This window comes from Coloeus monedula, assembly GCF_965178545.1.
Source record: "Coloeus monedula genome assembly, chromosome: 3".
NCBI lineage: Eukaryota > Metazoa > Chordata > Aves > Passeriformes > Corvidae > Coloeus > Coloeus monedula.
Window position 1 is genome coordinate 45,441,139 of NC_138783.1, and position 15,128 is coordinate 45,456,266.

General features: G+C 39.2%; 1 protein-coding gene across 2 annotated transcripts in view; it reads right to left on the minus strand.

Annotated features, from left to right (window-relative positions):
* XPO4 (exportin 4) overlaps positions 1–15,128 on the minus strand; it is a 73,627-nt gene that overhangs the window by 39,958 nt on the left and 18,541 nt on the right. For both annotated transcript variants that reach the window (XM_082277419.1, XM_082277420.1), the window contains exons 2-4: positions 13,252–13,357; positions 9,603–9,744; positions 9,214–9,352 (exon numbers count right to left, since the gene is read on the minus strand). In XM_082277419.1, the coding sequence (XP_082133545.1) occupies positions 9,214–9,352; positions 9,603–9,744; positions 13,252–13,357 (387 nt within the window). The remainder of the gene's footprint in view (positions 1–9,213; positions 9,353–9,602; positions 9,745–13,251; positions 13,358–15,128) is intronic.

Sequence of the window (15,128 nt, forward strand, 5' to 3'; positions counted from 1 at the left end):
AATCTGCTAAGAGTCCAGTAAAGCAGCTTGAGCAGTGACCTATACCCCTGATTACAGTGAGAACTAGTTCAGATAGTTTTGGGACATCAGCATCTGCTTTGAGCATGACAAGAGAAAAATGATGTTACTAGATTTATACACCTTATTCCGTCCAGCACACTAGCTCACAGCAAATGCCAGGGCACACTGCATCCCTCTGGTTTACTCCCTCCTACTGAATTCCCAGCATCCCATCAACTTCCTTAACTTGGTATTTCAATACCTGGGGTGCCTGCCCCATTCCCTCACCATGCCAAGGGCCTCATGTGCAATATTTGCACATCCATACGCTTCTGTCGCCATCTGCACTTGTGCTGACCCCTTGCATCCATAAGGAATTGTAAGCACTCCCATATATTCCAGGTCATCAGGGCAGGAGAAGACCAAAGAGAAGATACTGGCCAGTAATTTAAAATTTACTGCAACAACAGGCTGAGGTGAGATGGCTTGAGACTGGTTTCCTAGAAGGCAGGTGCCAGCCTCCATGAGTTTAGCTCTCAGACAAGAGCAGAGGAACAGATCAAGACTCTAACCTGTCCTTGCAAGGTCAAGTATTTGCACAGAGCTTTGCAAAACCACCACTGCTTCCCAAAATTGCCATAAGGCTACAGGAATTTATACAGACTGTTGTGCATAGCAGTAAGATGGCCATTTTCATGAGTACTAACAAATTATTAGCTTAAAAGAATATTTGCCCTGCCATCTAGTTAACTTTCCTGAATATGCAGTAGTACTTCAGAAGCTCCGGAATAAAGCTCAAGTAAATTTTACTAAAAATAAAATTTTATTTTCATAAAGTAACTTTACTGAAGGTTAACTACTAATATTTTGAATCATGTTTTTTAATATACAGCTACATTTGGTGTGAAGACACTAAGTACCTCAACACAAATACTATCAGAAGAAAGATTTCAAAAATTTTAAAAGCAACAATTTCAGAGAAACCAATACTGGTGTGCTCAGTGAACTAAAATTTCTTCCTCGTAAATGTAGGAAAATTCAATGCACCTAACACATAAAAAATTCTAGGGTGGAGGGTTTGGGGACTTTTTGTGTTTTGTTTTCTGGTTTGGTTTTTTGTTGTTGTTTTTGGTGTGGGTTTGGTTGGTTCGTTTGTTTGTTCATTTGTTTTGTGGTGGGGTTTTTTTGGTTCTTTTTTAAACTTTTTTTTTAAGGTTTTTGCCACACCACAGAAGAGATTAACAATGCAAGTTAGTAATACCACACTGTAATAAGTAGAAAATGCACGTGACTCTGGGCATCATATTAAAAGCCAGATCTGAGTGTCTATTGTGCAGCAATGCCATTAACTTCATACCAGTAAGAGTACACCTCTGAACCTAGTTTGACTCATTCGCTAGCAATTTCACTAGTTCTGCCACAAGTACATGCCCAAACAATAAGCCCATCTAACAAAATAAAATCTTTCTCTTGTTGAGAGAGAGGATTGCCTCTGAGAATAGCTTGGCACTCACCCCAGTTAGCTTTATTACCAGGAGTAAACTTCATGAAAGATCGCTATACAAAAAATAGACACTCAGCTGCTCAAACAGAAGATCAATGGGACTTGTGATAAGAGATTAACTTGGCAATCAGACACCCAGTAGTAACACTGTTTTAGTGGTTTTCTTTTCAAATGACTTTAATAAAACACAGACACTACAGAAAGACCATGCACCATTTTAACAGTAAACAACATTTATATATCATTCATAAAACTCACACGCAAAAGGTAAATACAACTTATTCCTCCAAATGGAATGTCCCCTACAAAAGAAGCTAAAGTCATAATGTTTGAAGGGATTTCACACTTGTGCCTGGGCTGCCCATGGAATAAATGAAGTGCTTCATTTGAGGGTAGTTGGATTACAAAGCATCTGAAAGGAAGAAGAGTTCAAATACAGCCTAGGAAAAAATGGACATGTGGTACACCAGCTCTGCAGCAATAAAGCCAACAGACAAAGCTGAATGAACTCCAATACCAGAATTGTTTCCTTGTTTTGAATTCAGAGCAGAGATACAGTTCGGTTGTGAGAGGTTTGATTAAAGAATTCATTTTACAACAAAACCTACAAAACTATCATGCAGTGCCTTCTGCAAGTATCATTTACACCTACAGAAAAAGCAGTAAGCATATCTAAAAGAATTAAGGTCTTTCCTGAATAGAGCAAATCATAACATCTACCCTGTTACATTAGATCACTGCCAGCTTGACTATGCATTTAGAGGACTTTTTGTCTCCACATGTATAATGTAAACTCTGTTACTGAAACCAAAAGCAAGCCATGTGAAGATTTAATAATATCCCTAAACTACCTAAATTTAACTTGTGCAAGAGCAGGAAGAATCAAAGAGTAAATGTATCAGAAGCAGAATTTTCTGTATTGCTCCTAGGTGATAGAATTCTGTAATGAGAATGTATCAAAAGCAATTTTTCCAAGTAAGTTGTTTAAAGCAAGGCTTTCTTTATAAAGGCAGTAATACACTTCTAACGTCCTTGAATAAGCACAGCTGTATTTGCTAACGTTTTCAGAGTATCTAAATCTCCAGAATGTAAGCTGTAACTCCAAACTGAAAGGTTAACAGGATGGCCAGAGGGCCAAAAGAAATATCTTTATGTATGCAGAGTAACTGGGGCCACTCCAACTTTTCAGCGTGGGACTATTGCAAAGTGGGTGGGGGACCCAGGAGCTGAAGTCATGGTTCCCAACCAAAGAAAACCAGAACATATCTGAAGAAACGTAAGCAAGCACCAGGAAGAACCCCCTGATTTTTATCTGTTTGTTCCTTCCCAAATGAGCCAACTGGTGGAAAAAAGCTGTAGAGCAGAGACAGGATGATAGCAATAGGACCCACAGCTGCAGTTCTGTGCTGTCAGCAGTAAGGGACTGGCTGGGCAGTGCACTCCTTTCCTCTATTCCCCTTTCTGCCACTGTGCAAAGACAGATGAGCAGCACCAGGTTAACACATCAGAGCTACAGTGGCACAATAGGCAAGACCTTGCTTCCCTTCCTTGAAGGGAACCAGGCAAACCAAGGGAAACACCCAGGGTTGAGCTGAGAAAGAGAAAATCAATTTGCCTGTGAATCACCATGGGCCAGAGGAAGATAATCTTGTGGCATGTGAAGCATGCAGGCTTTGGACAAAGAGAGAAGGGAAGTAGCAGCCTCTACTAATAATGGAAGAGGTCCAAGCAGAGTTAGCTGGAGCATAGGGTGCAAAACATGCTTTTCTTTGTTTCACTGGAGACAGGCAAAGTTGTGAAGCAGAAATCAGGAGGAGAAAAAAAAAAGAAGTAATCTCATAAAAGAAGTTGAAGGCCTGAAAACCATTTATAAAGGTAACATATCCTTCTCCAGGTTCTTGTCTGAACGGCATCAGTTGGATCTTCACTCCTACCATAGCCGCATGAACAAATACAGGACTTTCAATTAAACTCAAAATAATGAATAGTAAGGCTAGCTATGCAGTTCGCCATCAGCAGAACCCAGCTTTAAATATACACCATCCTGACAAGTGCTCTTTGGTGGGCAGGTGTCCTCCCTTCCCCCACTTTTCCCAGTACTCATTCCTGGTCTTTCTTGCCTGCCTCTGCCTGCCATACTGCCAGCTATGTCAAATGAGCTGCATTACACGGCTGTGCTCCACAGCAGATCACCCAAAGAAAAAAATGAGAAGCTGTGAGGGAGAAGGGGCTGTTTCCAAGCAGACTAACAAAGATCCAGTATATTACTGAACACATTTATTCTGAAGGGCGGTACCTTTGAGAGGAAGAATGACTAAACACCAAGCAGCTAAGGACAACAAATGTCTTAAAGAGGCTTTTCCCCTCAAGCCTGTTTATTTGTGTGTCACCACTGTAATAAAAAAAATACATGGTGTAACACATGGAAAGGTTTAATTTCTTCTTTCCCAGTGAGTCTCTGAGGTCACAGGTGAGGGACTCCACAGGTGCAAATCTCATGAGATGGCAAAACAGAAGAAAGAAAGGGTTTGGTATGCTATACTTAGAACATGTGATGCACATCTCGCCACTTGGAACACATCTCCTCACTTCCCAGCCCTGTCTTTGAAACTGTGGCTTTACTGTAAATAATACTGGGGAGTTATCAATTTCTAGTAGTTACTAAGCAACTAAGCTGGAGACTTGCTGTACTGCATCTCTGGTAAAACCGGCTCCCTTTCAACAGAAAAATCTGAAAACTGTAAAAGCACCCTCGTTAATTCAACTACTAAAAACACTTGCATTTTAAAGTTCTTTTACATTTCTATTACTGAATTTTAACCTTACATGTGGACTAGTTTTTGGATTCCTAAAATTCCCAAACCAATCTTTAACACACTAACTTAGGCCTTTATAGAGCACTTATCAGCTTAAATATCCTGGTTCACCCTCTGTTTTTTATATTCAACATGTTTGAAGGGCAATGAGGTTCGTAGAACAAGGTAATAATTTTATTACACCAGAAGACACATCTTAGGAGTGGGATAATATATATGTTTTTGTCAAAACATGAAAGTCAGGAGAGCCTCTCCAACTCCTACCCTACCACATGAAACAGTAACAGCTAGACAGATTTCCAGAAGTAAAATTCCCTTTAAATAATAAAAACAAGAACTGTAAATACTAAATAAATATAATTAGCTATCCAGGTAGCTACTATAATGGATAGATTAACCTCAATAAAGATGAATGCCTAGAGTTTTGCTTATTAGTATTTCCCACCACTCACATGAAATCCATTCACAGCACATCCCTCAAAAGCTTTAGGTAATCTGAAGCAGCTGGATCTTCTCTCTAGCCCAACTAGGAACACTGGGAAACAGAAAAACAGTTTTACAAATTTTACAAGAGAAGGAACGGTTAGGATTCCAGAGCTTTTCCAGTGAGTCTTGACAAGTCATCTTCCATATACAAAAAAATATGTAGGCTTCAGATATGGAGCTTTATATTAAAATACATTCTACATGCCTACAGTATGCACTGTAGGTCTTAAAAAACATAGCTTCTGTTGCTCCCCAGTCCCATGTCAAGTCTATAGCAGCTGGACCCCTCTGCATCTGCCTATACACAGACTGGAAGAAATTGAGGTGTGATCCATATCTCAGTCTGGTTTTAAACAAAATCAATCTGATTGTGTTCACATGCAGACCAGATCCTCCTCCTGGGAGTCAGTCACTTAGCTGCCAGGATTCCTGTCCTTCTGGCAGGGATGAAGGACAAATGAAATCCTTCAGCTGTGCAAAAGCAGAATATTTTAACACAAGAAGAAAAAGCCAAGAAATTGAAAACATGTATACTTGAGAAGAACTTGGCCCATGCAATTCTCCAAAATCTTGAAATCAGTGATAGAAAACATGTATTTAGAATTTTAAGATTGGCTCATGATACTGTGTCTGCTGCCAGAATCTCTGTCCCCCAGAGATGAAGATTTTGAAAAGAGATCCTGAAATTGCTATTGGAGGGAGATTACAGACTCTCCTTCCTGAGCAGAGGGATGGCTTGTATCGATAATACAGGAGGAGGCAGGAAAAACAAAACTAAGAACTCCAAAGCTAATCCTTGTCCTCCTAGAGGATTACTACCTAAACTCAGTTACAAATAAATAGGCAGCCAGACTAAAAGTTTACTTTCCCTTCTCAGACAAAGTTTCTTCTGTGAGATTCATAAAGCACCAAATGGCAGAGAACCAGCAGCAGAAGCCAACACTCCAGGTTCTAAAGCTGGCTCTAACCATGCATCCTTCCCATCCCTGAAGTATTAACTCTCCTTAGTGTCCTGTTATTTCCTTAACATGTACACTGTGTTCCACTATTAAAAGATTACTCAATACTAAAGCCATTTTATTACTCTCATCACAATTCCTCTCCTTATCTTCCTTCCAACCTCCTTATTTTTTCCTTCTCAACAGTTCATCCACCAGTCTTGCTCACATGACAGTTTGCCACTACATAACTAGCCTCAAAATAAATCCATCTCTAAAGATCTTTTTAATCAGTACTTGAGAAGTTGAGGTATTAAGCACATCAAATCCTGCAAATGGACACACACAACAGAGACTACCATCTACATTCACTGCCCTCCTTATTACCCCAACTATCAAGACTTGACCCTGACAAGATATTACTGAAAAGTCCCAAAGATTTCATGTTGCAGGACCGTCTAATGATCACAAAGTTAGTAGAGATGTCTGACAGAAACTGGGTGGAGTGTTGCAGGGAATGGAAAAGATTAAGTACCTACATTATTCTTGTAAGGTAAAGATGGATCAAGAAGCTTCACAGCCAACAGGGACAAAAAAGTAAGCAAGAAGCAGACAAGAGAATGCTTTGCTTTTTCAAAATGGACTTTCTCTCATTTAAAAACTGCCGTAGAAAGCCATTACCTCAGAATACTCTGAGTTGGAAGGGACCCACGAGGATTGAGTCCAACTCTTAAGTGAATGGCCCATACGGAGATCGAACTCACAACCTTGGCATTATTAGCACCACGCTCTAACCAATTAGCAGCAGCTAAGAGCTGCCGATAGTTCTTGTTTGAGAGCTTTAAACATTCTTAAATATGAAGTGACTTGCTGCTGACTCCATGTGTAGTGAACCTCAGGCAGGACAACACAAACGGGTGAGCAGAAGGCTGAGAAGGATACAGAAAGTGGCAAAAGAGACTGGAAAAAAAATTAGGAGTCACAAAGGTATGACAGACTTCTGCAACTTGAGTGTACAAGGAGGCAAGAATGCGTATCACGCCACAGAAAAGACATGTCAAAAAAGTGGAACGATTCCTTCCACAGGGAAGCACAGAGGACTGGAAAATATCTGCCAATCTTTTTCAATACCTACATCCTAGCCTCTTCCCTGATTTGAACAGACGCCTATAAGTAACTAATATAAACGAATCTCCAGAAACACTTGTGACAGTGCATGGCACTGTCCTGACAGCACATCTTGGATCTTGAAAGCAGTACCAGTCCCTTCAGGATGTGGGCTTCACACCATACCCTGAAGCACTTAGCTGAGAATCCCCACGGCAGCAAGGCAACTGCACCATTGGGGTGCCACATGGCCCCACAGGCACGGCTGAATGCTACAGGGACACTAGTAAAGAAACAAAGCCACCCAGCCATATTTGAAAAGATAACTAAAATAATAAATAATTCATTGTATGAATTATTTCATACAACCTTTCAGAGTTGTTATATATTTATACAAGAGGCATGCCCTGACCCCCTTCAGAACGCAGTTTTGGCAGGTACTGTGCTAAAACACCATTTTATTACAGATTATTTTTGTACATGCCTGTCCTGGGTGCCAGTACCAGAGTCTCCCTTGCAGCTAAGTCTCAGAAGATTACAAGAACATTTTCATGAATGAGAACTGGTTTACAATATAAACCCTCATATATACATGGGAGCAAGTGCTTATAACCAGTTTGCCAAAGACTAACAACCATATACCGTGCCGTACAGAAAAGACGTTTCAGCAGCATCACGTGTCTTTTTTTTTTTTTTTTTTGGTATTAAGTCTTATTAGCACACCAGAATAGAAAACATCATTAAATACCCTAGACATTTTCAATACCATTCTTAAAACTTGAGCACAAATATTTTGGAAAAACTATGGAAAAATTCATGCTTGTGAGGAGAGGGAAATTAAATAAAGGGAAATGAAAAACTGAGCTCAACTTGGCAGTGAGCTGAACTTGGAGAAGAGCACCCCTTCCCCCAGCCAGAGCTCCTCTGCAAAGTGCTCTGCTCCACAGCATGCCCAGGATGATATGCTCGGAGCAGGCAGTCTTAGCTTGCTGTATGCTGTGGTCAGTGCAATGCGCCTGTGGACAGTGCATGCCCAGAGTACAACTGCACAAGCTGGACCGTGCATGACTCAGTTCACAGCCCACACTTCTATTTGCGCCACTTTTGTATCTTTACGCAAAGATCCTACGAACTACATGAGCATACAGAGTGTCACGCATAAAACTTGAAAACCTCAGCTGTAACTCTGCTTTAATAACCAGACTATGCTTCCTGGAAAAAAGCATTAGCTCAGTTCTTCTTAACAAATACCCATTTCTATCTGCATTATTCAGAATCAAAAGGCTAAAACAGTTACCTTAAGGTAAATAACTGTGAAATTAAGGTTTACAAGAGTAAATGAAATTTCCATACCCTGGAGGGATATTACTTGTTGCTCAGAGGTGACACACTATTTTTAGGCCCATGACATGAGCTGGATTACTTCTAGTACACTTTGATTGAATTTTCAGAGTTAAACATTTGCCACTCACATCTGTGTAGTACAACTGCTGCTCTAAACACTCAGCAGTGTTAGGAGCCAGTTCTCTCAAGGTTTTTGTCTGAGAAAAGCTTCAGTTAAAGTTTCAGCATGGAATCTATATACTCTTTGATTTTCATTTGGTAGGAGACAAAATCACCTCTCTTTAAGCTCTAGTTACATGCCTCTATTATGACCTATTCTAAACTTATCCCCTGGCATAGCAAACGGAATTTCACTAAATGCATAGATAGATATTGGACACCTTGTTTCCACTTTGAGCTCAGTATGGAAGGTAACACTTACCCCTAGTAGTATGACATTAAATCAAGAATAAGTTTTGTATTTCCATTCCATGTTTTACTTCCGCACACCCCTTTCTCTCCACCTACTTGTCTCCCAGAGAACAGCAGAGGCCTATGCCTCCTGCTCACAGTCTATTTCAACAGCTGAGCTGCAGCAAAGAGCAGCACCGCACAGATGGAAGGGGAACAGAGTGTGCAAAGAATCTTCCAGCTAATGGAAAATCTGTTTTAAATCTTATGATTTGATTAAAGAAAACCAGAGAAAAAAAGAAAACAAATAAAAAAACCCCATACCAAAAAAACCCCAAAACAAAAAACCCCCAAAACAAACCACCAACCCACAACTATGTCACTTAAAGCAGCTATTCAGAAAACCATTCCCTAAAAATATGGTCTCATTGTATACCAAAGAAGTACACATACTACCCCCAGTCCCAACACATTAAAACGTCTCCAACTTGGTAAATGATTTAATAGCTATCAACTTAATTACTAATTGCATAAGAGAGGTATAAAATATTTTATAGCCACTAAGTACAAAACCTAAGCTGCTGATACAGATTGCTTAACTTTTGAAGAAAAAAACCTGAGTACTTACCACAGTGGGGTTACCGCTGCTGATTAGCTGGCTGACTTCATGAAAAATGCTTTTGCAGTCGATTGATTTGTCTAATGATCCCCGTTTCACTATCACCGCTACCGCTAATAAAATCTGCTCCCGAACATACTTTTGAAGGCTGTAAACAACATTGCACAAATATATTTGCAAATAATTCTGGACATCGATGCTCAATAAAATTTTAAACACATTTCTTTTTCAAATATTTTGTGTGAATTCGTAAGGGAAAGGTGACAGAAGTTAACTGCTAAGACTAAAAAACAAATTATTCTTAAAATGATTTTGCACTGCTACCCAGGGAAACAAAAATGATAACCCAGCCTTTATGCAGAATTCTGCATGTTCTGAGGTATGTTTTCTATACTTACTTAGGCCTTTGTAAGACATAGGTTAGAAGGAATGTTCGCAGCGACTCAATGCTCGCTTTTTCCAAGAGAATCCATTCTCTTACAACTGCTTCCATTATCGCAGTAGCAGCTTGAAAAAGGACATAGTCCACTTTGCTAGTTTCTGTGGGAAAAAACAAAGGCAACTTGAGTATTAGAAGACGTGTATTCAGCTTGAGTATGTTTCCGACAAAAAAAATTTTTGGAATTTACTATCATTTATTATTAAATAGAATATTGGTGCTATGAAAACAGATAAAGAATTTACAGCTCAGAAGGGGGTGAAATAGTCAATAATACAATTATCAAATTGTCCAACATTATTCAAGTCAATGACCTAGGAGAAAAGTTGTCTGCACTAGGAGGCTGGTTCAAAGAACAGGAATAAGAATGCTAACAACAGGGGGAATAAAATAAACAAGATGACAGCTTTAGTTCCAATACATTAATTGGTAAAAGTGATTAACCTTACAGGCATGTCAAAGCTGAAAATTTCTGTGCTTGCCTTTGAAAACAACAGTGCATAAAAGTACATGTATTTTATGGGTAATAAAAAGAAGCAAATCCACTTACACTTAAAGGTAACATTTGTGTTTAATTATCCAAGAAAAATTTTACACTGTGGTGTACTTAAAGTGTTCTACTTCATGTTCAAGTTTCCAGTATTTTGAGTCAATCAAAATATAATTTCTGACCAAAGTATAGGAATCATTTGCCATTATTATCTGAATATGGGATTACTATGTATACAGATGCACTAAGGAAAGTATAAAAATATGTTACAGAGAAAGGTAACAGTTTGGTGACTACAAAGTACAATTTAAAGAGAAATGCCAGAATATTAATGTAATTTCTGTGATGACAAAAAGATACAGAGATGTTTTTGTTGTTCTTCTTTGCTTTTAAAAATTTTAACTTGGAAATAGCAGGTAGTATCTCAGAAGCCAGTTTCAAAACATTCTGAGCTGTGTAGAAAATACAGACAGAACTTTCAGAAAGGGTACAGCCACAGGGTGGCAAAAGCATAAAATATGAAATGATGAAATAAAATCCCAAACAAGAAGCAGAGTTTGAGCTATAGTGGGTGACCTGCCAGGACTAGAAAAACTGGTTTTGAGAAAAACTCAATCATGAGATGAAGGGATTTAAATTACTACAAAATTTTTTTCCCCCAATTGCATACACAGAAGTTTATAATATAAATTTCCTTTATATGCAAATACTATATCCAAGATAACAGATAATTTGCTAAAATATTTTAAAGTAATTTAATCAGGCTCCAAATCAAAACCCACACAGGTAAACATGCTTAAATGAAAATAAACCACCTTTAAATCTACTTAGCTTAATTTGGAAAACTAAGTAACCACTTAAGTAAAAGATTAATGCATATGTCTAACACATATAAAAACAAATTGAATTATTCCTGCATGGGAATTTTAATTCTGGCACTTGTTACTGTGGGTCTTCAGCTTTTCTAACTGTAAAAAGCTCACACACCCAAAAAAAGAGGACATAATTAAAATAGGACGGTTTCCCCTTTGCACCAAGTGCCACAGCCACACAACTGCGATCGCCGACAGCACAGACCTGCAGCCCCCAGCACAGGCATGTAATTAGCCAGAGCACCATGATCCCCCACAGGAACTTACTAAAGAAAGGAAGGACAAGTTTTGCCAGTGCACTGAACAGCTATAAGCTTACAGCAGAATGCAGAGCCTTGTGCTTCCTGAGTTCAACTCCAGGTTTCTAAAGAACAACACAATAGTGGCTGTTTCCCTTTTCCAATATGCTCACTTTCTCCATTATTCTCCCTGTGTCCTTCACACACTCTTCTTTCTACGAATGACATCAACATCCTTGTTATCTCTCTCTACCTCCATTCCAGTTCCTGTCTTGACCATTTTTTTGTTTCTTTTTAAGCCATCTACTTAGTTCTCTGGTTCCAGCACACATCCCTTCAGTACACTTCAACTCTTTTATTCTTCATCATGAACAGCTTGTTTCCCTTCCCTGGTTCCTGATTTCACAATCCCCGCCTCTTCTTCCTCAACTCCCAAATCTTAACTACCTGTTCTTTCTGTCCAGACTGTACAGATCCTTACTGAGGAAGCACAAAGTTTTGAAAAAGTCTCTAAGTTCCAGGTCTCAGCATTGTAACTGCCTACATTCCTACAAAAAACCTGCCCCACATGGAAACATGCTGGCTTCTCAGTGGTGGTAGCATATGAACAGTTTAAGATGTAATATTTCTAGACATCCAAAAGGTATTAAAATCAGCATCATATTCTTTCCAACCAGCCACATTTAAGATTTCATGAAATTTCATTATTCATTTCTGATCAATGATGAATGTATCACTTAGTTCCAAATGGTCTGCAAACAAAGTTACTTAAGGATGTTTTTGCCCACTTAGTTTTCTCTAAAAATCAGCGTGAAAACAAGAAGCATCAATTTTGCTGACCCATCAAGCAAAAAGTGTGATTGCAGTCTTCCAAACCAAATGGAGTACTACTATAATATACTAAATGCAGAAGAAACTAATTTGTAGAGAGAAATTTTGGTTGCAGAGTGGGTGTAGGAAAGGAAGCACATCCTGGTCTATATATCACAGTATAACATACGAGTAGGTCTGCAATACTGACATCACAATATTCATGAATTGTAAGTCTCTAACCCAGTAAATTTAGAAATAACTGTTAAAAAAATACTGCAGAATGAATTAAATATGAAAATAATATTTTAAACATAATTCTAATATTTCTCTGTTCATTCTGGCAAATTCTTTAAAAGAAAAGTCACTTTTTGTGGTTTTGGCATGTGTTCTTTTGAGCAAACTTTGAGGTTTCCCCCATCAGCTCTCAGACTCGGCTTTCACTGAAACTCCCCCTCACCAGTCCCCAGCACTCGCATCTGGTCAGTACCACAGTGCTGAGCAGCAATCTTACATCCCTACTGCGCCTGTAATTTTCAGATTTAGCTGCCAAACTCTAATAAGTCTCTATAGCACCTGTAAAAACATTTATTTTTAAAAACTTGCTACACAACCACATTTATAGCATTTCCATTAAAACCGAAGAAATTTCTGATGAAGGGTGGTATCTGCCTCTCTCCTTTCTCCACACGTACAATCACACAAAATTTCAAATCAATACTCTCTTGCTTCTACCAGGTGAACAGAAACTTCTCTAGCTTTTCCCTCTTTTCCTCTGGCTGGGCTGTCAACAGCAACTAAGTTGTTCAATTAGAAATAAACTAATTTCAGCACCAATGCAAAATCTGGTAGAAGTGTATAAAATTGGATCATTGGCTGATTTAATGGGGAGCACAAAGCCAAACAGCCACACTACTGGCAGCTGCACAAGCTGCACAGATTAGACAGTATTACAATAATCATGTTGCAGAGGAAATCTATTAAATCAGTTTAGGAACTTAGCTACATGAAGTTACACCTTACAGCTTTGAAACTGACAGAAATAAAACAGAAAATGACAGTAATAGGCTTCACCCTCCACCAAAAAGCACCCCATATCAAAATCAAAACTGATGTCCATAGTCCCAGCTGTAAAAGAACAGCACAGTTCCAGTTATAAAAGAATGTACACACCTAACTCCATTTATTGAAACTTACCCAAAATATGTTTGCAAACAGCAAATGGTGATTTTGATTTTCTAAATGATAAGAATATGTGCTCAGCATGTTGGCGTTGTTCATTATTGACCATGGAAGGTGGTGCCTGAAAGAAAAAAAACGTTATTCAAGCGCTGATCAAAAACATAGTAAGAGCTATATGTCATGAACTTATAAATGTTTAACAAGTCAAACACCAAAACCAAGTATTTCTTGGCAAAACTGCTTGCTCTCAGGCACAGCCTCTTCTTATATACTACTGTGTATTTACCTTGCATACACATAGGTGTGAATATCAAGATATGAGGCAGAGAGTGAATAATTTAAGTATAGTTTCCTAATGATGTTTCTGAAGAAAATTACAAGTCAGATCTAAATTCAAACCAATCCTTTTTCTGCTCAGACCAAAAATACCACTGCACATCACTAAATGCTGCTATGCATGCTCACAGTCCTGGAAGCAAAGCACTGTTTTTTCTTTAGTTCTACATTTGTTTTAAAATATTTAATTGCATAATAAATTCAAGGGATTTAAAAACTACAGTTACATTCTAAAATAAAGTATTACCAGTAACATACTACCCTCTAGTGTTTAATGTTAAAGTTGACATCCTGAGGACTGGGTGTGATTGAAGAGACAAGTAAGCCCATTTGGGAATGGCTACGGTGGTTCCTCAGCTTACACCCATCCCTATATACACCCACCCCGTTACATCCTGGGCACCTTGGCTGCTAAGGTAACCCTTGCTGCTCTCCTGTTGAAAGCCACCTCCACAGTGGTTTCTACCTGAAAATCAGCTAGAGGTAAAGCATGAAACCATGCAATAACCTGGACCTCTGTGAGGTGCCTACAGAGCACAGACAAGCTGCCTGCACTGCAGCCTCACCTCATGGAGCAACCCCAACACCCCCCTCCCCCACCCTACAAGGTAAACACAACCATGCAGAAAGTACCAGCAGCTCACAGCACCACGCTGCTCTCCACTTCTGTCACTAATAAATATTCTCTCACTTCTGCTATTTGGGATTTATCTGAACACACACATGGCACTGCATTCTGGCAGGGAATTGATACCACAAACAGGGTAAGCAAAACTGATGCACCTTTGAGAAAGGAATGTGCACACACCCAAAGATCACATCCAAACTGCAGAGCAGGATCAAGGTGACAGCGTAGGTTATTGAATGTCAGTGGAACTTCCAAACTCTACATTCCAGCTCTGTCCCCAGCAGTTTGAGGAGAACATGTGTGCCACCTGTCTTTCAGTTGTGAGTCATAGCCACTGCTTTGGGAATAAAAGCACCAAGACCTTAGCATACAGACCAAGGTTTTTAACCCAAGTGAAATATTTTCCAGTAGATAAACCATAAGAAATCTGATTTAACAGACATTTCTGTGATGTAAGCTCAACTCTCCTGCATGCAGCAGGAGCTGTTCCTAACCATCTGTGTTTTCCACAGTCTGAAGGACAGTCCTCTGCATGGACTCTAGCTACATTCACTGCAACAGAACCAGCTGTACAGAATGCCAGAAAAATATCTGGAGCAGGTTATCAAACATTCAGGAATGACCTACACAGCAACAGCACTTCAGTCAGAGCTGTGGCAAATAAACTAAAACAACCCAAAAAAACCAGTCCCCACTTTTCCCCCCACTGTATGGGCAAGCATTTGTGCAAATGCAGAGAACCAGATTGGGGAAGTGATTACCAAAAATCATCCCAGGTTTTTTTCATCTGGATCAGCTGGAACAACAACAAAAAAAGCAGGGTTTTTTTTTCCATCTGGATCAGTTCCCCAGTCTGGTTCACCATAACCCAACAAAAAAGCCTAAACCAGTACAGTAAGGGACATATTGGGTGGTGACAGGCTGCTTT